The following is a 24,035-nucleotide window of genomic DNA, read 5'->3' as shown; positions in this document are numbered from 1 at the left end:
TTTTAAGCAAAGTAAATTACTTCCTTACAGGCAATGAAACCAGCAAAGATTTTTCCATCTACTGCTTGGAGTTGTGGGTCTATGGGGTTTTTTAAGCGAAGAATCGCTTTACTTTGTCTGAACCGGTATTGTTCACAAATGATATGAGTTGATGGATTTTATTTTCAGTTGAGAACAATATGAGTTTATGGATTTTGTTCTAAACTGATATTGATATTGTCATCAACTGATATTGTTCTCAAACTGATATTGTTCTCAACTGATTTTTTTTCAATCAATATTGTTCTCCACTGATATTGTTTATAAATGATTTTTGGGTTGTGATGTTGGTTTTTTAATGTGTTTTTCTCTATTTTAGGGGGATTTGGTTAGGGTTTCATAACTGTATTATACTGATGATTGGTTTATTTTCAGGTGTATTATGGACCCTATATCTCTGTCTCTAAAACTTTTAACCCAATCTAAGATACTCTGTGGTAATAGGAGTTGTAGATGAACCAATGCTTTCTATAAGTAGCTACTATATAGACTTCTTGGTTTTTGATTTCTTATGATGGTGGTTTTTGGTGTGAGATTCATCTTTATGGTTTCTATTTACTTACTTATCTCATTAATTTGCAATTTTCTAAATTTTGAAGTTACATGTTTATCTCGATCTGATGTTTTTTGGGTTTGTATGGTCGATCACTTGCATCTTCAGGTTTTTTTATCCTCCTTTAGAGTACATGGATCCGTTGGGGCTGTCTATTGTGGAGGTTGATGAAAATAGATTAATTATGGCTGATGATACATTGTCGCAAGCCGATAGGTTATGAGTTGATGAGGGAAATAGATTAGAGATGGGTGGTGAAGAGGAACCGCTAGGTTGGGTTGATAATGACGAGGGCGATATTGGTACCTCAGAAACGCCTAATAAGGATGATGCGGCGAGTGTTTTAGCTAGCAAACCTTTTGAAGGCCAGCTTTTTTATAATTGTGAAGATGCCTATGCATTCTATAACTCATATGCGTTGACTACAGGTTTTGGAATTCGAAAAGGCAGGACCAATAGGTCGATCAAAACAGGTGAACCTATAAGGAAGAGTTATGTATGTGATAAAGAGGGATTGAGAAATCCTAATGATAAGAGACAGATTGGGATGGATGTGAAGCGGCGTCGTGAAACAAGAGAGGGTTGCGAGGCAAAGATGGAGATCAATTTGACAAAAGAGGATAAGTGGAAAGTTAGAATTTTTGTGGAAGAACATTGTCATGATCTTACATCTCCATTGAAGACACGATTGCACCATTCACATAATACATTACATAAGAAAGCCTCATGTAAAAACTTGATGGATAAAATGCACAGCGATGGGTTTGGTCCTTCTGGCATTGCAAGGGCAATTAACACTTCAAATGATGGTTCATCTAGTGCTCTCACACCAGATCAAGTGTCGTCTCATTTGAGAGCACATAGGGCTAACAACATGGGACGAGAAGCTGCCGCAGTAGCTAATCAGTTCCAACAGAAACGAGCGGAAGATCCGAATTTTGAGTTTGCCATGGAGATAGATGTTGATGGAAACCTGAGATCGATGTTTTGGGCGGATTCGAGGGCCAGAGAGGCATACCTAACCTTTAGCGACGTAATTGTTTTTGACGTCACTTATAAGACGAACAGGTATAAGATGCCGTTTGCACCATTTACCGGCGTAAACCACCACAGATAGTCTACACTTTTTGGTTGTGCCCTCCTAGCAGATGAGACGGAGGAGACATTCACTTAGTTGTTTCGACAGTGGTTAAAATGCATGTTTGACAAAGCTCCAGGGTGTATAATAACTGATATGGATGGGGTGATGAGAAACGCGATTAAGCATGTTTTTCTAAATACAAGCCATCGCTTTTGCTCTTGGCACATTAGTAGGCATCCAGTTGAGCATGTTCCAGACATGCGAAATGCAACTAGTCAGTTTTATAAGGAATACAACCATTGGTTTTATAGGAAACACAAAGCCGACAGTGAGAAGGAATGGGGAGCGTTGGTGGAGAAATATAATTTAGATGAAAGACATTGGTTATGTAAGATATGGGATTTACGAATGCACTGCGTTCCTGCTTATTTTAGGGACACATTCACAGCTGGAATGACTTCAAGTGCACGAAGCGAAAGCATGAATGCTTTCTTCGATGGATTTGTTAAGCAAAGTACCACTTTAGAAGAATTCGTGGTACAATATGAAAAGGCACTTGTGGATCGGCGAAAAAAGGAAGCTGAAGAGGATTGGAGGACTAAATCATCACATGCAGTATTGAAGACAAAGAGCACATTGGAAGCAGATGCTGCAAAGTGTTATACTAGGAAAATTTTTGACTTGTTCCAACTTCAATTTCTAGCGAGTATTGATTGTTGGGAGGACAAGGAGAGTGAGAATGGGAACGTCACTGAATACAAGGTAAGAATGCGTAATGAGGAGGAATGGAAGAGTTACAAGGTTATATATGATGTATCGGAAGGTGTTAATGCTACATGTGAGTGTGCGATGTTTGAGACCGCATGGATTCTATGTAGACACATACTTCGCATAATGGATATGAGGCGTTTAGGTTCTATTCCCGAGCGATATCTCTTAAATAGGTGGACAATTGGGGCGAGATATCAAGTGAATAGTTTCGCATCTACAAGCATAGGAGATAGTGACGAAGTAACTTCATTTGAGAGATGGTGCATTACATCAAGGGTTCATAAAGTACTAGATGAACACCCGAGAAAGAAGAGCATTTTGAAGAAGATGGAAGAAGACTTAAATGTGTGGGTGGCGGAATGCGAAGAAGCAAAGAAAGACAAGGAGAGTGTCTTGGAAAGCAGTGGCAGTCAAGTACAATCCAACTATCCTCTCGAGATACGTATTCACGACCCTCAAGTTGTGAGAACCAAGGGTCGGCCAAAAAATGCTACAAGGTTTAAATCTCCATTGGAGGTCTCTCAATCTCAACCCAAGCAGCAAAGGACGTGTAAAAAATGTGGAGAAAAATGCCATTATACGACCACGTGCAAAAACATACCCGAGGAAGAGGTATGTTTTTAAATCTCAATGTGTTTGTAATAATTTTTTCCAAATTGGAAGGTTTATAATATGTTTCTCATATAGATGACTACAACAAAGGTTGTGTAGGAAGAGGTTAGAGTTGGCGAGGAGGAGGACCACCGTTGGAGTGCACTAAGTAAGTGTTTACAATCAAATCTACTTCTAATAGATTTATTAAAATAATCATAATGCCTCTATTCTTTTTAATTAAAACTCGTGCAAAATGATTGGCCATCCTTTTTTTTATCTGTGTGCCATATCTTGTTTCACTTCTAATAGATTTTTGTGTACCACTGATGAATTTTAATCATGCATTTGATGCAGATCAGTAGAAGAGGTTGGAAATTGGTCACTGAAGCTTTGGTGCAGATATGTTTTTGTTCACCTGCTGTCTGGAACCTACAACGGTTCAACTGGTATTTGGAACCTACAATTGGGAAGTTATTCCATACAACTGTTCAACTACAGTGGTTGTTTTTTTTTAAATTCTGTATGCAATTGTACCCAATTTTTGGGATTTTCAATGTAAACATTTTTGGCCAATGTGTATGCGACACGTGGGAAATGGGATGATGTTGCACGTGTGAGGAAGAAGATGAAGGAAAGGAAGGTGATTAAAGTTCCTGGTTTTAGTCAGATTGAGGTAAAGAATAGAAATCATGTGTTTTTTGTGGGTGATTCAAAGGAATTTCATACCATACTGTCTTGCTAGGGGGCCATCCCTATCACTAATCTTTTTACTGATGATGCTATTATTTATACCAATTGGTCCTAAATCCACTTAGATGTTATGATGAGATTTCGAAACTGGGATGAGAAAGCCTTGGGCCAGAGAATCAACAAAACAAAGAGTTGCTTTATTTGTTCCAGAAAAATCAATTAAACTAGGTAGCAATTAGTTGAGAGCACTGCGGTATTTGAATGCAAAACTTGTCCTATATCCCATTTGGGAGCTACTATATTCGAAGGAAGAATGAGGATTGATTTCTTTGACAAGTTGATCAACAAAATTCAGAAAAAACTGATGGGTGCAAGGCTAAACTATTGTCAAGTATGCATAACAGAATTCTGATCAATTCGGTTCTTTTCTCCATTTCTATGTTCTTGGTATTGGCCATCAACCCTCTCAAGGCAGTTATTCCAGAGATCAATAAAATAATCACCAATTCCTAGTGAGGCAAATCAAAAGAATTAGGAGCTAAATCTTTTAAGACCATTTGGCTATTGAAAATAATTTAATACAGATGAGGGTGAAGAATTAGGAGCTAAATCTTTCAGTATCTAAATACACTGGATATCCTCGCAAGTCCCTCATCAGTTGCTTTATACTTTTGAGACTTAGTACTGAGGATATGGTGGGGTCTTTGAATAGCATAGTCGCAAGGTTTGCCATTAATCACGATACAGTTAATGGGAAATGATGTTTCCGCTCCCTTTTCCACCGTTTCCACCCCCTTTTCTCATATCCCTAAATGACTACATTTCCACTCTCTTTTCTTCTGTCTATTTTTTTCTGAAAATTGCCGGTTTAGGAAACCAAAAAAAGGGGGTGGGAGTATCATTTGGTGTGTGTCCAACTCATGATCATTTAAAGTGAGAACTGCTTGGGTCCTTGTTCGCGATACTAAAGAGAGGGCAAAGTTGGTTCCAAGCTTAGTATCGCAAACAAGGACATTGTGGTTGAGAACCCAGATAAATTCAAAATCGGGTGGTTCAAATGTGACTCTCCTCGCTGACCAGGTAGATTTACATATGCAAAAAGCTTCACAAAGTGGCAAAGCTGGAGGTCTCAAAGCATTGGATTGTGGTTAAAGCATTTACAAGTGCAACCATGGCGAAAGCATATGAAGCTTACAAGTATACAAGCAAAGCATTACAAGAGATGATGTCTGTTACAATATGATTGAGACTCTTTCATTCTTCCCACCTCACTTAGTGCTACATTCATAAAAAAAAAAGGAAAAAAACCACAACATCCATAACTTTAATCCACCCAGTTTCATTCTCGACCACTCTAACGGCTTCACGTCCCTGTTGCACCAACACCTTCAATTCAGCAACCTCATTATCCAACCTTTCCAACACTTTAATGGCTTCACGTCCCTGTTGCACCAACACCTTCAATTCGGCAACCTCGCTCTCCAACCTTTGCAGACGTTGATTTGCAATCATGTTGTCCCTCCTCAAACGAAATTCGTTGTCGTCAACATCATTTTGACACCAACGGAAATACTCACACTTCTTGATGCCAAGTTCCTGTGTGTTGTATGAGCTTTAGGAATTTGAAATTTGGTCAAGAAATAAAATCACACGTATTGAAACGTATTGAATTTTTACTTACAACGAATCCACATGTGTAGTAGGGCCGTCCTCGGTTTTCATTCTTATCTGACTTAGTTATTCTGATACAGGCTTTCTTTTGACACTCACAATTCACCACAGTTGAACTACCATCACTCTCAGTAGACGACGCCATCGATTAATCTTAACTATCTGCACAAAAAAAACAGGGATTTCACAATAACTAAAAGAATTGGTTACGTATATATAAAGAATTAGATCATGCCAAATATCCTCATGGATGAAGAATAATTGGTTAGGTATCCTTAAACCTCTCAGCTATTAACAAATGAATAACAATATCAATAAAACCACAATGATTTGAATGTAAATAAGGTTTCATTGCGGTCATGGAAACACAATCAGAACATATCCCATATTTCCACTTCAAATGTCACAAAAAATCAATTAAATGATGTTCACAAAAAATCCTCTTTGAAACCCACAAAAAATAAACAACATGAACAGAACATCCATTAAATGATGTTCACAAAAAATCCTCTTTGAAACCCACAAAAAATAAACAACGTAAACTAAACATCCATTAAATGATGTTCACAAAAAATATAGAACATATGTATGTAAGAAACAATAGCAAATCAGAAGACATGTATGCATCATCATGAGGAGTGACACATGAGGAGAGACACAACCATTTTTGCATTGTAACACCATTTTTGAACAATGCATCATCATGAGGAGAGACACAACCAAACCAAGCGAAAGCCGTTTCAATTTCTTGATTAATGACAGCAGCCAAACTTCATTATAAGATTTTTAAACCAATTAAATTCAAGATATTCCAAATTGTGAACCAAAAGTCATCACCATGTCAGTATTCTTTTAGAAATGCTCAAAATCATGAACCAAAAATCCAAATCCAGTTAAAATATGAAAAATAAATTCAAACATAAAGATCCTCTCCAGATTTTGTGATCTGGGTGTGTTTAAGCCCAACAATATAAAGTTCCTGCATTACAAAAGCCCATACAATTCTACACGACAAAGAATATACTACAGGAGAAATAGAAAAGGGGAGAGAGAAAAGATTCCCACATTATCGACCTTCTCCTTCTGATGCCCGTTGCTCCATTTATGTACACAAAAGCCTTAAAAGCTAAAGAGAAAATTATAACAACCTAAACATCGATAGAAACCCTAATTCATACCCAAAATAAGCATTTAAATCCCTTCAACATGGGAAATAAAATCAAAAAAATATTAATAAACTCTTACCAGTACATACTCACTCTTCTTACTTCTCTGTTCCTGCTCGCTGAAACGAAAGGGTCGGAGTGCATATCTGAAGAGAAGAGGTGAATCTATTTAGATCTAGGGTTAATCTCGTCACTTCAAGAACAATATCTCAGATCTACCGTAATAGAGAAACTCCAGCCCTAATCCCTGCATTTTGAGGGGAAAAAGGGAAACGAAAATAAAAAGAGAGAAGCTGCTATTGCTAAAATAAGATATACAAAAGCAGGTCGAGAGAAAGATAGAAAAAAACTGCCATATAAATGGAAAATCTATAGAGGGACTCAGTTAAAACCCTAACTAAGCTGAAATGAAAGAATGACAAAAAAAACCATTAAAATGAAAGAAAACGAGGTGGAAACCCGAGAATCTAAGGCGAGGAGACGAGATTTTCCATAAAAACCCAAAAGCAGTGAGGAGCTGAGGCTAGGGTTTCAGGGAAAGAGAGGAGGAGACGAAATTTTTGGGTTTTTCTCTTTCGTTTTGGGCTTTGCTCGATGCCCTCATGTTTTCTACACATGTATGGCTGAGATGAGTTTAATCTAAGGGCTGCTGTTAAAAGGCGCCACAGGGGTTACTAATGTGTAGAGAACTCTCTACACACATGTGTAGAAACCGTTTTCTCATATATATATATATATATATATATATATATATATATATATATATATATATATATCATGCATATTTTCTTTAGTAAGATGCAACCTAACACTTCAATGGTGTTTTCGTGCACGTGTTTGGGAGAATAGACTGAGTTTAATTACCAATAAAATATCACATTAAATTAGGGAAATGATATATTCACCCCCTCTTTACTTGGGACAACCCCCTCTAGTGTAAAAGAGTAGTCATAAATACACTAGAGAGAGTTGTCTCAAGTAAATAAAAGGGGCGAATATATCACTTCCCTTTAAATAGTTTTGGATTTATAATGACATTTATTGATAGATAAATTATTAAAAAAATACATTTAGTTCATAAAATTACATTTAGTTTGAAAAATTGAATTCTTAAGAGTTCAAAATATGTCATAAATTATTTTTTTCAAGAATTTTTGTTTTACTACAAAATATGCCAACCCATGTGAAACATTGTATACTTCAACTAAAAACAATTTCAAAAGGAAAATGATGAGAAGGTACTTTGCTCAAACATCAATTTAATGATTCCAAGTGTGCCAAAGTAGGAATATATTTGTGATTTTATAAAGGGAGGACATTCCTGTCATGGAAAGATAGTTATTAATGCGATTTTCTACTTGTGGCACATTAGGGACAGCTCACAGGGGCGTCCCTGGCTAGCGTCTTTCTAGTATGTCTCATTATAAATTGAAAAAAACAAAAAAAAAAAAATGTGCAAAACGTTGATGGGGCCCACAATAAATGAGCAATCTAATGTCACATGTGTGTCACATGTCCACTAAGGACATCAAAGACTTCCCCATTTGAAAAGTAGACAAGGCAAATTTGGCTACCACGAATTTTTTTTATTTTATTTTTTAGAATTTTAGAATTTTAGCTTACCCAATGGTGAGGGAGGCCAGGAGAGGGACTGAGTGAGGATAGAGTAAGAAAAGCCTGAAAAACAAAATAAAAACTCTTCCCAACATATAATAAAAAAATTCCTTGCTTTTAAGCCAATTTCCTTGGATAATTTTATCTTAAATAAAGACTACTGATATTTGCACTACCATGTCTTGATAATTGCATAAACTCAGCTTGTCTTTTTTTTTAATTGACTTCTAAGAGCTTTTTGAGAACATTAATAACCTTTGACAGCTGTTTAAATAATAAAAGACAAGCCGGAATTTATTTAGGAACCCAGGCGGCACCTTAGATTTTGTTAATAAGAAAAATAGTTACTAGAGGAGGACATAGAACCTTGCCTTTAACCCAACAAGATACAGGAATAGGAAAAATAAAATCCCTTACCCCTTTACAAAGAAACAACCAATATTTATTTAGTGCGAATATAAGGAATACCTAATTGGTCGCATCTAACAGCTCCTCTAGAGTTCTTTGGGAGGGTTGCTCATTCCTAGAAGCTAGCGTGTTAGTATTCACATTATACTATGATTATCTCTTATAATATCCCCTCCTCGAATAATATTATGATTGTCTAACCAGCTTGTACAATATATCCTATCCATTCGGGTTGTTCTTGACGTAAAAAGATAGAAACCCTATCCAAGGATACTTGTTATCCATGGAGAATAGCCCCAAAAGTGCTTAATTTGTCTAAATCAAAATATTAAAACAACATTCAATATTAGCGTACTTGAAAGATGAAGATGGAGTAATCCTTTTGTCTTGTTCCATAAAGAAAAATCTCTTGGAAGTAGTCCTAGCCTTCAATGCTTAAACCTCTTAGCTTCTTGTGACATTAAATTTTAGTGGGTTCCATCATTTTGCTTTCTCATAAACTCAACTGCAGCTTTTTTAATCTCATGTCACTGTAGAAACTCATGAGAGAGACTCATGCAATTACTAGGAGGAACTTGGCATTCTCTTCACTCATAAAAGTGGGGTAGTTGTCATTGCTTATGTAAGCAAAGTGCCTTGGCTTCATGTTAGGTGGTGGTATCAAAACATGTTCCCTAGCCACCCATCAAACCCTAGAATTTTTAACCTAACCATAGTAACATTACAATTTTTACCATTACAATTTCCTTTTTCTTTTCTTTTATTTAATTTCTCACCAAAACAAAAATAATAATTTTTTGGAAATAATATTTCCACCCACATTTATTTGTCTTTAATTTCATAAAAATAATTAAATTTCCAATTTTTTTTTTTTTGTTGTCTTTTCTACTAAAGTCATTTACCCCACCCAATAATATCCATCTCGGAACGTCCAGTGCCAGAGTCACTAAAGAGGCAAACGAAATAGAGTAGAAATGCTGAAAATGTGGGTGGAAATATCATTTCCCTTAATTCCCAAACAATTGAATTTGGGTCATTTACTGGTTTATTTACAACCATCCATTTGGTGCCTACGAATCTTGGGTTGTGCTTTTACCATATGGTCAATTGCCCTGGTTATCCCTGTATTCAAGAATCCCCATGCTGAAAAGTCCCGATGTATGAAAAATCCTATTAAGCAATCAATGTGGATAGTTTGATTTGTAGCCATCAAACTTATTGTTTTAATCCAAATGCTGTTATATTTGAATATCTAGAGTTCCTCCTCTCTACTATTTTCTCTTCTTTTTTGTCTTTTTCTCTCTCGTGAAATAAATTGAACAAGAGATGGAGAAGAAATCATAGATAAAAACAAAGAGAAAATGTTCCCTTGAAGATCATGGCATTGAGTAGTTGCGTTAATGGATAAGGACAAGGATGGATAGCTTTTAGTTGGTATCCATGAATTTGATATAAAGGAGCTTTCGTACCACCAGCATAAAGAGAAGTTAGTGCAGTAGGTCACTCTATCTTCTGCCCTCCTGGGGGATTGGGACACGTGTATAAAGGACAAACAGCCACGTGGCAGCCCTGTCATGTCACATCCCAATATCAATTGTGCTGTCCAATAGGGACATCCCCTAAGAGGAAACTTTTGCTTTTTTTATCTTCCATCAAACTCACCGACCAGAGGAGATTTACTATGTGTAGTTTAAGGCTCTGTTCACTTGTTTTTCAGGGAAAGGAAAAGAAAATGCTTTTCGGGAATCTGACGTGGCATTAGGAAAAGAAATCCAGAAAATCTGTGCAGGAAAAGGTTTCCCTGGACTGTTTATGGACTGTTCACTTGCGCAAGAAAATGTTTCCAGGGAAACTGTTTGCCCTTCTTTTTGCACTAGTTTTCCAGGGAAACTAGTGTGTTTTTTGTCGGAAATGAAATCCCTAAAGGGGGGAAATGGGCTTTTCCATGTCATTTTTTGACTTATTACAGAAATTCCACATGTGTAATTCTATTTTCACTAGAAAGCAAGTGAACACCAGAATTCTGTCTTGTCAAGGAAAAAAAAAGGCTGTTTTCCGGGAATTTGCTTTCCAAGGAACGCAAGTGAACAAAGGTGTCTCTAACATTACCATGAGTAATAGGGGTGGCCAACCGGTTCGGTTCTCGGTTCTCGGTTCATTTTTTTTCGGTTCTCGGTTCTCGGTTCCATGAACCGTAAGAACCGAACCGAACCGTAGTACACAGTAGGACCGAACCGAACCGGACCGGACCGAAAATAATCGGTTCAGTCCGGTTCGGTTCTTCGGTTCTAATGGCTAATTATTAATTATTAATTATAATTTATAAAAACTTTTAATTAAAGTTATAATATAAGTTACTTTCTTATTATAAGAATAGTATTAACTATTACTTATTAATATTATAAGTAGTTTATATTATTAAGTATATATATAATAGAATATAAAAATATTATATATATATATATATATATATATATATATATTCAAAGTTCGGTTCTTCGGTTCCGGAACCGAACCGAGAACATTAGACCCGGAACCGAACCGAAATTTTTCGGTTCTTCATCAGTGGAACCGAACCGGACCAAAAATATTTTTTTACAGTTCGGTTCCGGTTCGGTTCTTCGGTTCTGGTTCGGTTCTGGCCACCCCTAATGAGTAACATGTGAGATTGAATTGGAACCCATTAGGAGCAGCTGGATCAATGATCAGCCTAAGTCACCAATATCGTTCTCGTAAATTTCTTGGCAAGAGAAAAAAAATCTTAAGATACATTAATTTTTTTCACTTTTTTTCAAGTTTATATTCTGAAAAAAGATAAAATCAATAAAATTATTATAAATATATAATTTAAGAAAATATCGTAAAAATATTGTGATATTATCGTGGTAAATGATTAAAATGAAAATATCGCAATAATTTTATTTTTTTTTACATCTAGGGATTATTTCAGAACTTTCTCTTTTTTATCAAGTATCATGATCAAATTGCGATATTTTAAAAACGTTGGACATAGTTGTGACATAGTGATGAGCTAATCATGGCCCCTTGGGTTCCATCTTGAGATCCATTGGATGCATGATAGTGGTGAATCTCTGGTAGATTTTTGGGAATTCGAGTTGAGCTTTTACCATAAAATGGGGTCAGGTTTAGGCTTATTCCAATTCATTTTTTATGTAAAGCTACACCCAACCTGGTCCCAATTGCACGATAATCTAATCATGGCTTCCTAATTAGAAAAATGCCAAATTGGAGGAGTCAAAGAGTCAAAAGAGTCAAAGAAGAAGCTCATATGAAAGGATAAAATTCAAATTCTTATTGAAGTACATGCAATTAGCAATTTAAGTATTTAATTATATCATGTTAAGGGGATAAGATGATTTACCTGGCCCATCAAAAAAAAAAGATGATTTACCTAATTTCTCCACAAAGGAAGAAACACAAACTCCACTCCACAAAAAGTGGAAGAGGACAAACACCAATCAACTAAAATAACTGGTCAAACCAAACTCACCCAAATCTCCTCTCATCTTTTGAATTTACCAAAGTGCCCGAACATCATAATTTTAGACTGTAATAACCTAAAGAAGAGGATGAGAGAAATGGTCAAATGGAGAATTGAGGAGAGTTGAGTGAAATCATGGTGGGTCCACATGCATCACCAATGACATTAGTCCTTCAGGGTGTACTTGTAACTAGGGGTTGAGCTTCTTCACTATCCAATGGCCTTTTGTACAATTGTACTTACTCAAATTGGTAAAGTTTTTGTAAAGCAAGTCTTTACACTATAAACATGATTTTATTAAGGCAAATATTTCTTGGCAAAATTGGGCATTTGGCTTGTAGTTGTAGAATTGATTCTAGACACAAATCGATTTTGGGCTGAGAATCAATTCTCAAAATCGAAAACAAACATGACCTAAGCTTTGTGCCCTAGAAAAAAAAAAAAAAAAAAAGGAATAAAAGCAAAATTGGAAAAAAGCTTTTATTTGGGAAATGATGAATGCGCCCGTTTTCATCACTTGGGACACCCAACTGGAGTGTACGAGGCAATCAAATCCGTTGAATCCTTCTGAAGTGAAGTATATCAGCCCCTCGACATTTTGTGTCAAGACAAATTGAAACAAAAAGAGTTTCAAGCTCACCCATAAAGAAAAAATAGGAAGCTTGGTTTTTATATTTTAATTAAGCCTCTAAAAATCTTGTTTTTCTCTTCATTTACTCCTCCCTAAACTAAACATGTCATTATCTCCCCAACCAATGGCAGTGAAAGAATTGAAAGCACACATGGACTATTAAGTTAGAACTTGATTGAGATGGGGAGCAAAAGGGTGGACTTGCATGTAATTTTCTCTGCTCTCGCTCTCGCTCTCTCGTAAAAGCTACAAAAAGGCCACGACAGGGTCTTTCATGGGGTTGTGGAAAACCACTCACTGTTCACTGCTCCGCCTTCATCCCACAAAACCACCACTCCCCTGCAACTCTGGTAAACAAGACCACTTTTCATTAACATAGTGGTTTTACTCTTATGGTCTCTATAATGGCTTTGTCACATCAGTATCTGAAATGGGTGTTTTTCTCTCTGCGTTTTTTCTCGCTTGGGTTAAATAAACACTAAAAATCCCACTGCTTTTAGTGTCTAGAGATCGAGAAAGATTGATTTCTAGCATAAATTCGTCTGGGGTTTGTTTTTCTTCAGCTTTGCTCCATTTTGCTTTATGGGTTTTATTTTCTTCTTTGAATAAGTTGGATTTTTGTAGACTTTGCAACTTGGGTGGTTTTCTCTACTTGGGATTTTGTTTTTTAATGAAGTTTTGGGCTTATGTAGCTGAACATAATTTAAAATGAGTTTATTTGTTTTACTTTTGTGGGTTTTACAAAAATTGAATCTTTGAATTGTTTTTTGGTAAGGAGTAGGAGGTGAAGATGGTTTTCTTCATTGAATTGTGGCAAATTTTCACTGATCTTCTTTAGCTTTTATGCTTTATTATGTGATGGAATCTTGGAGGTATGGTTCTGAAGGGAAGGGCTTTGGTTTATCTGATGAAATGGTTTCAGCTAGTAATGCTCTTTCAAGAACTAGAAAAGAGTATACTAGCTGGGACTTGAAAATCCCTCGTAATTATGACGATGCCATGCCCAATTCCATGGAATTGGGTTTCATGGACAGTGGTAGAAAACTTCTACTTGATGACCCAACTAGAAGGTTTTTGGGCAGTAACATTGGCAATGGAAAAGCAGCTTGTTCTTCTTCTCATTTGATTAATGGAAATGCATTTTCCATAGAGAAAACGCCCAATTCGAGGGATTTGTCACTCATAGATTTGAAACTTGGGAGGTTGGTGGATTACAAGGATGCCAATAATAGTAAATCCTCAAAAGAAATTCAGGTTTTTTCGTCAATTGTGTCATCCATGCCGGCGAGGAAAGCACGCTCCACAAATGCAAATGCTCGGTCTCCTTGTTGCCAAGTTCATGGTTGTAACATGGATCTCAGTTCCTCCAAGGACTATCACAAGAGACATAAAGTTTGTGAGATTCATTCAAAAACCGCTAAAGTAATCGTGAATGGCATCGAACAAAGGTTTTGCCAGCAATGTAGCAGGTTTAGTCTTCAATTTGCAGTACTTTGATTTACTTCACTTTAAATTTTAATGGTTGTAATCAGTCCTAAATAGTCTCTGCATTCACTGCTTGCAAATTTTAATGGTTATCTTATTTTGTAGAATCGTTTTCATATAAATTTTGATTATTTGAACTTCATCTTTAGAGGTTTATGAATGGTTATTTCTGTTAATTTTTCAATTATTTGAGTCTGGTCAGGGATCAGTATCTATGTTGATTGTTGATATTCCACACGTAGTTTTCGAGCATCGTTTGACTATCATTTGTATTTTGGCTTGGAATTTCAATTTATTTAACTCAATAATATGATTTCCATGTGTGTTTTGTTGTATCTGACTAAGATGTTTCCGTTTAGCTAGGAATTCCGTTCTGTTTAGCTGTACATTATTTACATGTGTGTTTTCTTGTATCTGACTAAGATCTGTACTTTTTGCTAGGAATTCCACTTTGTTGAAATTGTTTTTGAAGAAAATAATCTCTTTCTGCAAAATTCCAACTCTGTAACCGGTACTCATTTCATTGTGTTGTACTGTTCGGAGAGTTTAGAACATATGATAGTGCAAGAGTTTGTAACAATGCAAAAAATTTCTCAATTTTTGTAATTTCAGATTTTTTGGTGGAGGAATCTAGGTTTATCATCCTTAGAAGTAATTTTCCCAACATTTAAAACCTATGGTTTACGTGCATGCATGGAACTCTATATATCTAATATATCTAACAATATCGCTCGCTCAATCACTTGAGAGGCAGAGCTATCTGTGGTTTTCAAACTCCTCTTGTAGGGTAGAGGTTCATGTTTAACATAACAGGAATTCAAAAAAATAAATCGAGCTAGATGCATTTGGTTCCTTGAAAGGACATTACACCTATTATAGTTTATACACCTATTACATGGGCACGTTTTTTTAGCATTTAGTGGTGTGTGTTACTGCTGCGTTAATATGATTCCAGGAGGCTTTTGTTCCCCTGTAAGTTGGGCTGTGCATTTGATGGGATATTTAAAGTATTATGCAGTCCAAATTAGGTTGCCACTGCCACTCTAAATCACTTTCACCTTCTTTCTACATTTGGTTTTCTTGAAAATGCTATTGTCTACGTTGTTTGAGCTTTCCTTCTTTTAAATTGTGCAGTTTTAGATTTTAAAGTGGGTTTTATTTCCTTGATTAGAATAAAAGAATGTGTAAGTGAACAATGTCACCCAGTTTTGGTACTTATAAACCACAAAGGACCATGTGGTCCTGAGCTGGTCACCCATGTTTCATTACTTAGCTGTGTAGGACCATTCCAAATCATAGGTATAGCCTAGATGGCAAGAAAGGGTCACATAACACAAACCGTATTGTAATCTTCTGATCCATCTTTACTTGTCATTTTTTTTTTTGGAAAAAAAATCCACAGATCAACATGACAACGCATTAGCAGGTTAAACATACGCGGTCTAGAATAATATTATATGTGATAATTGTGCACTTCTGAATTGTATTTTTCAGTTAACAACTTCCAACAACCAGCTATGATATCATTTGAAGATAATGTGAAGTGACATGTCATTGTGTTTGGACCCGAGTAAACCTCACACTTAAAAGCCATCCTTTAAGGAAAAGGTGCCCAAGTTCTTGTAAGCCCATCCACACCCATTCACTTTTCCGACGTGGGATCTTTGCTTTTGCTAGGTCAGCCCAGATCTAGTGCCTAAGTCATTGTTCACCCATTTGAAAATAAAAGCTGTTAATCATCTGATTTTATATTTATTGCAAGTCTAGATATAATTGTTTCTTTCTAGTATTTATCGTTCCCGCCCTTATGCATTGTGTTTGTTGGCACCACAATTGGTTTCTTTTGAATTTAAAATTTGCTATACCATCATTCAGTGACATAATTGGCTAAGTTTAACGTCATCTTTCAGAGAATGGAAATGAAATTGTATCCATCATATCACTAGGCTCGTATAACCGGTATAATCTATATTAATTTGTTTATGCAGATTTCATTTGCTGGCTGAATTTGATGATGGAAAGCGCAGCTGTCGTAAACGCCTTGCTGGACACAATGAGCGTCGCAGGAAGCCTCAGCTGGATCATCACCCCGAAAAAACTGGAAAGCTGCTTTCATCATTTCATGGTATTTTATGTTTTTTATGTATTTATAAACTTTTCGGAATTCATAAAAGCATTATATACATAGTGGAATGTAATTCATTCTAATGTGTACCCGTGGAATGTAATTCAAAAAGTAATTTCTGGTTCCAAATCCATGGGTTATGTTAATGATGCATCCCGTAGTAAAAAAATCATTTTTACATGCTCTTGGACAGGAATTTGTCATTTACCTGTAAGTGCATTGCTCCTGACGAGTTTCACTTTGGAAGAAGTGATAACCGAATTTTTAGATGTATGAGGTGTGAAGTTTGGTGAAACAGTGTTCCTTGATGATGGTTGGAGGGAGGAATTTTCCTATAACTATTATGACTGATAATATATATATTTTTTTTTAACTATGAGTGCACCATTTAGTGCCTGAGTTTTACGGGACTACTTATCTTTGAAGTACTGATTTTAGATTCTCTCTCTGATCTGTTTGAAGAAAATTTAAAGGCTACTAAAAATTGGTTTTGCATTTGTTACTTGAAACCATACTGATATGGGTATGTGTCAAACAAGGGATATGAAAAGTCCAACATGGATTTGTGTGGAACAATATTCATGGAAATATATGTTGTGTGAAAGAAATTTCCACCGGAATTGACTAAATATATTATCCATTTCTTAACTTATAACTATTTGACAGATCTGCCACTACAAAATTTCAAGCATAGTTCATGATCAAGATTACCTGGAATGTGGTTCGTTCCGGTACGCGGTACGGGAACGGGTACGGGGTACGATGGTAGCCCAATACGCGGTACGGTGAGGGTAGGCTACTTCGGTTTGCTACTTCGGCTCGTGGATCGAATTGGAGCGCAAATCTAGGTCGCTCTGATACTATATATATATATATTTATTTATTTTTATTTTTTTCTAATATATATTCTTATATATATTTTTACAAGAATGTCATTATGTGGTTCATACTACATACATTTAATAAACAAAACCTAAAGCCTCGTGTATGCCATTCATATATTTTCAAAATGAAAATTCCAGTTCCAATCCAATCCATAATATATACAATTTGAAATCTGAAGATCTCCAAATATCACTAAATTAAGTATCAACATATATTGCATTCCCAATCTTAAGGAAAAGCAAACAGAAAATAACTACCCAGTTCTGAAATAAAAGCCTAAAAACATGACAAAACTAATAAACTATTGTGCAGCTCTCTTTCCCTAGTACACCAAGTGTTACCTCTCTCTATACATCTCTCCATTCCTATGGATTGCTCGGGTCGCCAGTTTTGGCGATCCGGATCGCAAATGACCCATGTTTCGGGGCGGTGACCCCGGATCGCGGGTCGAAGGGTGGGAGGGCGATCCCGGTAAGCCTATTTGGCTGCTGGTGTTTTTCAGCCATAGAGCAATGGTGCGAGTTATATTAGCATATTTATGCATATTGAGAAACATATATGACATGTGTAACAATAATACAAGTATATTGGCCCATATATGTACATGGGCGAATATATCAGTCGTACTTGACGACCATGACACATGCTATATGACCTATGACTGTTGGGTACAGTGATAAAATATGAACGCTGGGCAAAGTATCCATTGATCCATCTCCCACCTTCAAAATTAAGTACTGTATACAATTACCAATAGCGATGATTTTTTCGCCCCCCCCCCCCCGCCGGTAGGATAATGCACCCCCTTTTAGCGTGATTTGACCTCAAAAAACGTTAGTCTGCCCACAATTCACGTTAAAGGGGGGCACATTATTCTGTGTGTGTGTGTGTGTGTGTGTGTGTGTGTGAGAGAGAGAGAGAGAGAGAGAGAGAGAGAGAGAGAGAGAGCCCTATGAAACATGATATTTCAAAGAGGGAGAGGCTTCCTAAATGGACAAGTCATACCACTGTAATTTGGGTCTGGGAAAGAACGCAGATGGTCCGGGACACAGCAAGGGGATATTATTTTTGTTTGTCCAGAGCCCAAGGCACTCCTTGAATTGGCTAAAAAATGGTATGGTAGCTAATAGTTAATGAACACAGGAACTTATGAAAATTGAGCGGGTAGAATGCATTTGATACTAATTGTAGTGTTCTGCATATTGAATGATGTGTGTTTTGTTTCACTTAAAATTCAATTAGCCTTAAAGCCCTCATTGTCACTGCCAAACCTTTACTTATGTCTTTCTAACATCGTTACCATTCTCACAGGTAACAGATTTCCAGGGACTTCCTTACCAGCTAGGACATCCTTTATTTGCCAGGATATATTTCCAAGTGGCGTACCTAAAATAAACTTCGAAAACAAAAACTGGTGCAAGCGGGTGAAATTAGAAGACAAGGAAGTTTATAACACGGAGCCACCTATGCCAGTCATGAATGGACATTTGTTACCAAAATCTTTCCTCCCTTCATATGGAATGGACAAACATTTTTCTTTCTTCCATGGCATCGATACTGAACCAGAAAGCATTTGCTACGAAAACAATAATCAATATGCACAAGATCTGACAGGGTCACACTCTATTTTGCGAACGCTATTTCGAAGTACCTCATCAGGGCACGAAGAATTCCCTATTTTTGATACCACGTCATCCGTTCAAAGTTTATCTGGAGTCTCTGATTCTGGTTGTGCTCTCTCTCTTCTGTCATCTCAATCGCAGAACTCATCAGCACGAATTCCCATGGCTCGGCCTATGTTCAACCAAGGTGTACATGCCCATTACAACATGGGTCAGTTTGGCCAGTTTCAAGACAAGCTCCTGAGAGTAAGTTCGCAAGCTTCGACAAGTATGGCATCGAATAAAGTTTCTTCATATGGTATGAGCTCTGTTAAGGATGACTGCCTCGGGGGTGTACCGGTTTCTGACAGTAGTAATGCCGTTGAATTTGAAATTCAAGCAGATGTCATGTTTCAAGGCTCTGATTTTATAAATGCCAAGGATCCTATCTCTCGTGAACATGGGCATACTGTGAATTTACTTCAATTGTCATCTCAGCTTCAGAATACAGAAAATCAGAGTCATCCAGTTCATTTGAAGCAGGAAAGTGGGGCCTTCTGCTACCTGCCTATTACTTAAGCGCCATGGCTGCAACATTTTCTATGTGGTAAATAGGCCTGCCTCAAGAACAATTCATCTATATTAGCTTGAATTTGCATATGTTCGTCTGCTATTAGGAATACTTTTACAGGTGGTATGTTATTTTTAGGCCACTGATATTGGCACGACCATGTTTTAATAATTGCACAAACTCAGCTTGTCTTTTCTTTTTTAATTGACTTTTGAGAGCATTTTGGGAACTGTAATTACCTTGACAGCCGTTTAAATAATAAAAGACAAGATGAGTTAGTGCTATTGTCAAAACATGGCAGTTCCAATATCAGTAGCCTATTTTTATTGATTGTTATACTGTTTCTTTGAAGATTAGTTTTGAAGATTATGCAAGTAAATTACTTTCTTAACCTATTGCAGGTCACAAAACGATGCTGCGACTGAAGAAACGCTGAAATTAACACAAAATGAAGCACTCGAAAAATGGGCATAAGAAATTTCAGCTCCCATTCTACCGTTCTTGTTTACCAGTGTCTATCAATTCTTCTACTCCATCCCTTGATTGCAGTTGATTGGATTGAACTTTCTCAATCAGTGAAATAACAAAGCGCAATCTCAGGTTTGGTATTTGGACCAATTTTCGCATATGAACTCCTAATTTATCAAATTCTTGCTGCTCTTGCAAATCCAATACTGATTTAAGGTAGCTGGTTGATGTTGGTGGGAATACTTGTATTGGTAGTATTGCTTCAAGGTGTGTAATCGCTTTCCTTAAGACAAATTTCGCCCCCACCAGTTGTGTGCAAAAGGGATCCACGAATTGCCTCAGAGATACAAAGAAGCCTTGTAGAAAGGTCCTACAAATGTCTGACGACGCTTTGCACAAGCGGAATCAAACCAAACGCATTTGTAGAATTTCAAACCTTAGAGAAATCACTAAGTACTGTTTCTGCAGAATAATAATACTTAGAATGCAACTTTTCTATGAAAATCAACTTGAAAACAATAGAGTAGGGGATTTAACAAGAGAGTATGAAAAAGACACAAATAACTATATGAAGAGACAGATTTTCGGCTCTTTTTATAGAACTATTGATGTCTTTTCAATGTGAAAAGCATCCCTTCAAAAGATCCCATAGATTGGTTTCAATAGTGATCGTTTGATCGCAACTCTTTGCGATATAACTTGGATCATCCATGAAGTGTCCCTTGAGATTAAATATCAAACATGACTGTTGGGAAGCAAAAAGACGTAAAGATATTCAAATTAGAAAGTGAAAAGACCCGTCAATTTTTCCTAACGAATAGATTTTCTTGCAGCCACGGTCGACTGGGGTTGGGTCGGTCACCCACCTCTAATGTTCTGGAACTTTTTATTTTTTGCGATCCGATGAACCGCGGTCAACCGAAACCACCCTTCTAAAAATTAAATAAATTTCCAATAATCAATCCGCGGTCGACTGGGCCTAAATGCTTTTAATTCCTTTTTCTTTTCAAAATACTTTGATAAACTCCTTTTTCAAATATTTGACCCAATAACATTTTGAAAATCTCTAACAATTGATGAATTATGGAATATACGAGGCAATTTGTCTTAGGTTTTGCAGCTTAGGCAATTTGTCTTAGATTATGTGAAATGCAGATTAGTTGAAGACCTGAATAAATTCAAAATCATTTCAATCACTTGATGTGATTTAGCAATGCCTCTTTATCATCATGATGTTAACCAGTGTTTAAGGTAAGCCCAAAGCAATCCCACCTGACTCAACTCAATCCAGACTCTTGTCGAGTTAAAAGCGATAACTCAGCTTCCCCTTCATGGGATCTGGCACTCCAGAAAACTAAGAATGTACACTTCTTAAACCCGAAAAAACTGTACTAGATTGATTGCTCAGCAGAACTTTGAGTTGGCGTAAGAATTTCGAATTTCCGGAAGGTAATTGATTAGAGTTATTTAAGGATAACATGGTGTTTTCAAGATCTAAATGGGTATATAGTAAGATCAGAAAACTTGTGACTTGGGAGTTGATTTAGTTGAAAAATGTGACTGGGTCGCGATGCCGAACTCAACTCGGCTGACTCAGGTGTAAGGGAAAAGTTGGTATGTGTTTGCTTGGGATGAGGTACAAGTGAGCACAACCCACATTTAAAACTTGTAGTCCAAACCCAACTTGAGGTAAAAAAATTCTTAGGAGACCAGGCCCAAGCCCAACCCAAGTCCATTTTACTGCCATACTTTTTTTGTGGGTGGACATAATCCAAATGGTAAAAATTCGTTGCCACACGTAATTGGCGGGGATTTTAAATGGTGTAAGCACGTATAGGCTAGCATATTTAAAAAGTACTATACGGCCTACAACATAGGATGATCCAAACCGTCCATTTTATAGGCCACAATGTAAATAGGTTGTGCCCCATAAATTATTTCCATAGGATGATTCCAACCCTCCGATCTACGGAGGTTTCCTCTGTAAAATACACAAACCCTATATGGGGGGGGGGGGGGGAGGGAACGAAAGGGAATATTACCTCCAAATGTGTTACCATAAGGAAACGAGCAAATGAAAGATAAAACAATGGAAATGATATCAGCACAGCTGTATTTTGATAATTGCACTAACTCATATTGTCTTTTATTATATAAAGAGCTGCAAAGATTATTACAGTTCCCCAAAAGCTCTCACGAGCCAACTTATAAAATAAAGATACGGTGAGTTTGTGCAATCATTAAAACATGGCAGTGACAATATCAGTAGCCTAAAACAATGGTGTTGTTTTGCTTGCAAACAGAAAATCATCAATTGAGAGTCCTTTCTGATGTTTTCTTAGCTTCCTAAGTGATTTCTGCCCGATTCGACTAAGTTTTGGCCCGCTTTATATAGTGAGGTTTTAGGGCTTATTTCTGGTTCTCTTGTTCTTTGAGAAGTCGGTTGGGAGCAAAGAGGGGAAAAGCGTGTACTAGGGTTTCTTGGGGTTGTGGTGAGAGATATTGATCTTCTCTTGTAATCTCCTGTTTCTATAGTGGATTTTCTCTTTGTCTCCGTCGTAGATTTAGGCTTAATTTACTGAACCACGTAAATCTTTATGCCTTTGTGCGTTTGCTTGTGCTTGATTCTTTCGTTTTGCTTTGCCATTGAAATCGCTACTAGGGTTTTTCTACTACTCTTTTGACACTGTAGGGTGGCTCGGGGAAGAAAAACGGGTGAATATATCATTTTCCTTTCTATAATTAGATTGTAGAGAGAAAGATATGAAAGATTACAAATAGAACGGTGATAAATTCACCCCTTCTAGGATGAATTCAACCCTTATTTTTCAAAATGGATTGTATAGCCCACACCATAGGACCATCCAAACCGTCCATTTGATGGGCCACACTGTAAATAGGTTGTGCCCCAAAAATCATTTCCATAGGTGATCCCAACCGTCAATCTATAGAAGTTTCCACAATGTGTGTCCCTCTTTAGATCGGAGGGTTAGAATCATCCTATGGAAATGATTTTGGGGCACAACCTATTTACGTTGACCGTGCAACTTGGGTTGATTTTTGGGAATTCAGGTTGAGCTTTTTACCTTAAACTACCGATTCATTTTTCAGCAAAAGCTCAACCCGGCCCAACCCAAGTTGCACCAATTGTGGCCCATCAATTGGGCAATATGGATCATCCTATGATGTGGGCTATACACTTCGTTTTGAAAAACGGAGTGAATTTATCACTGCCCTTCCAAATATTGACCGTTCATTAGAGCTGTGATAGGCCATGGTCCAAAATTAGGGCAATTCATATCCCATTCGCGATCAAATGACATAATTCATCAATGGTGTATGGTGAGTGGTTTGTAGGGCCAACATGGGCCAACAGCTAATGGACGATCCAGATTCCTCTACAAGAACACTTAGCGGTCCTGCAATTGCCACCCCATTATCAGCTACAAACATTCCATCCCCTAGATAAATGCCTAGAAATTCACCTGTTTAGCTTTTATTGGCAAAATCCAAATGAGGCATGATTATTTGATCGAGTGGCTAGGATCATCCGATCAAGGTGGGATAATAGAAAGAGGAAGCACTTGTGGTCGAGATCAATCCTGGTTATCAACCTTTGGGTGCATATATGTAATTTGACACGACATTTCACCAATTAGATAAACATATACTAAAATCAATGGTTTAGTTTTTTACTGGCGAAACCCTAAAAGAGGCACGATGGATCATCCAATCATCCACATGACCCAACAAATAGCTGTTAGGAAAGAACCATCCAACAGAGTCTATTTATAGCATTTAAGTAAATCAATAGGGGAAATGTTATCCACTTCTCACTTTATTAAAAGTATGGTATGGCCCGCATCATAGGGATGATCCAAACCGTCCATTAGATGGGCCACAGCCTAAATAAGTTGTGCACCAAAAAGCATTTACATAGGTTCATCCTAACCCTCCCATCTGAATGTTAGAGGGTTGATCCTAACCCCTATGGAAATGATTTTTGGGCATAACCTATTTAGGCTGTGGCCCATCTAATGGACGGTTTGGATCATCTTATGGTACGGGCATACCGTACTTTTAATAAAGTGAGGAGTGCCCTCATCAACATACGGTAGTGCAGATAACATTTCCCATAATAGATGATACAAAAAAGTTTAAAAAAAATAATGATAAATAC

General features: G+C 37.0%; 4 protein-coding genes across 4 annotated transcripts; 3 read left to right on the top strand and 1 right to left on the bottom strand.

Annotated features, from left to right (window-relative positions):
* Nucleotides 1–839: 839 nt before the first annotated feature.
* Nucleotides 840–1,709, top strand: LOC143850112 (protein FAR1-RELATED SEQUENCE 5-like). The gene has a single exon (XM_077359415.1). It carries the CDS (start codon nucleotides 840–842, stop codon nucleotides 1,707–1,709), a length of 870 nt encoding a protein of 289 aa, XP_077215530.1.
* Nucleotides 1,710–1,826: 117 nt separating this feature from the next.
* LOC143850111 (protein FAR1-RELATED SEQUENCE 5-like) lies at nucleotides 1,827–4,489 on the top strand. The gene is made up of 3 exons (XM_077359414.1): nucleotides 1,827–3,056; nucleotides 3,393–3,484; nucleotides 4,387–4,489. Exons 1-3 carry the CDS (start codon nucleotides 1,827–1,829, stop codon nucleotides 4,487–4,489), a joined length of 1,425 nt encoding a protein of 474 aa, XP_077215529.1.
* A 364-nt stretch (nucleotides 4,490–4,853) lies between these two features.
* LOC143851987 (uncharacterized) lies at nucleotides 4,854–7,094 on the bottom strand. Its single transcript, XM_077361498.1, has 4 exons — nucleotides 7,025–7,094; nucleotides 6,645–6,812; nucleotides 5,410–5,561; nucleotides 4,854–5,324 (listed from the first exon to the last, which is right to left on the bottom strand). Exons 3-4 carry the CDS (start codon nucleotides 5,542–5,544, stop codon nucleotides 5,013–5,015), a joined length of 447 nt encoding a protein of 148 aa, XP_077217613.1. The 5' UTR covers nucleotides 5,545–5,561; nucleotides 6,645–6,812; nucleotides 7,025–7,094; the 3' UTR covers nucleotides 4,854–5,012.
* Nucleotides 7,095–12,837: 5,743 nt separating this feature from the next.
* LOC143851303 (uncharacterized) lies at nucleotides 12,838–20,182 on the top strand. Its single transcript, XM_077360683.1, has 4 exons — nucleotides 12,838–14,189; nucleotides 16,194–16,330; nucleotides 18,527–19,423; nucleotides 19,789–20,182. The coding sequence occupies exons 1-3, from the start codon at nucleotides 13,564–13,566 to the stop codon at nucleotides 19,393–19,395; spliced, it is 1,632 nt and encodes a 543-aa protein (XP_077216798.1). The 5' UTR covers nucleotides 12,838–13,563; the 3' UTR covers nucleotides 19,396–19,423; nucleotides 19,789–20,182.
* The last annotated feature ends 3,853 nt before the right edge of the window (nucleotides 20,183–24,035 follow it).

The sequence above is a fragment of the Tasmannia lanceolata genome, unplaced genomic scaffold (genome assembly GCF_043159265.1).
Source record: "Tasmannia lanceolata isolate RefF3 unplaced genomic scaffold, GAP_Taslan_0.1 ptg000018l, whole genome shotgun sequence".
NCBI classification, from domain to species: Eukaryota; Viridiplantae; Streptophyta; class Magnoliopsida; order Canellales; family Winteraceae; genus Tasmannia; species Tasmannia lanceolata.
The sequence above is the reverse complement of the archived record's forward strand: the minus strand, read 5'-3'. Positions and strand labels throughout refer to the sequence as shown.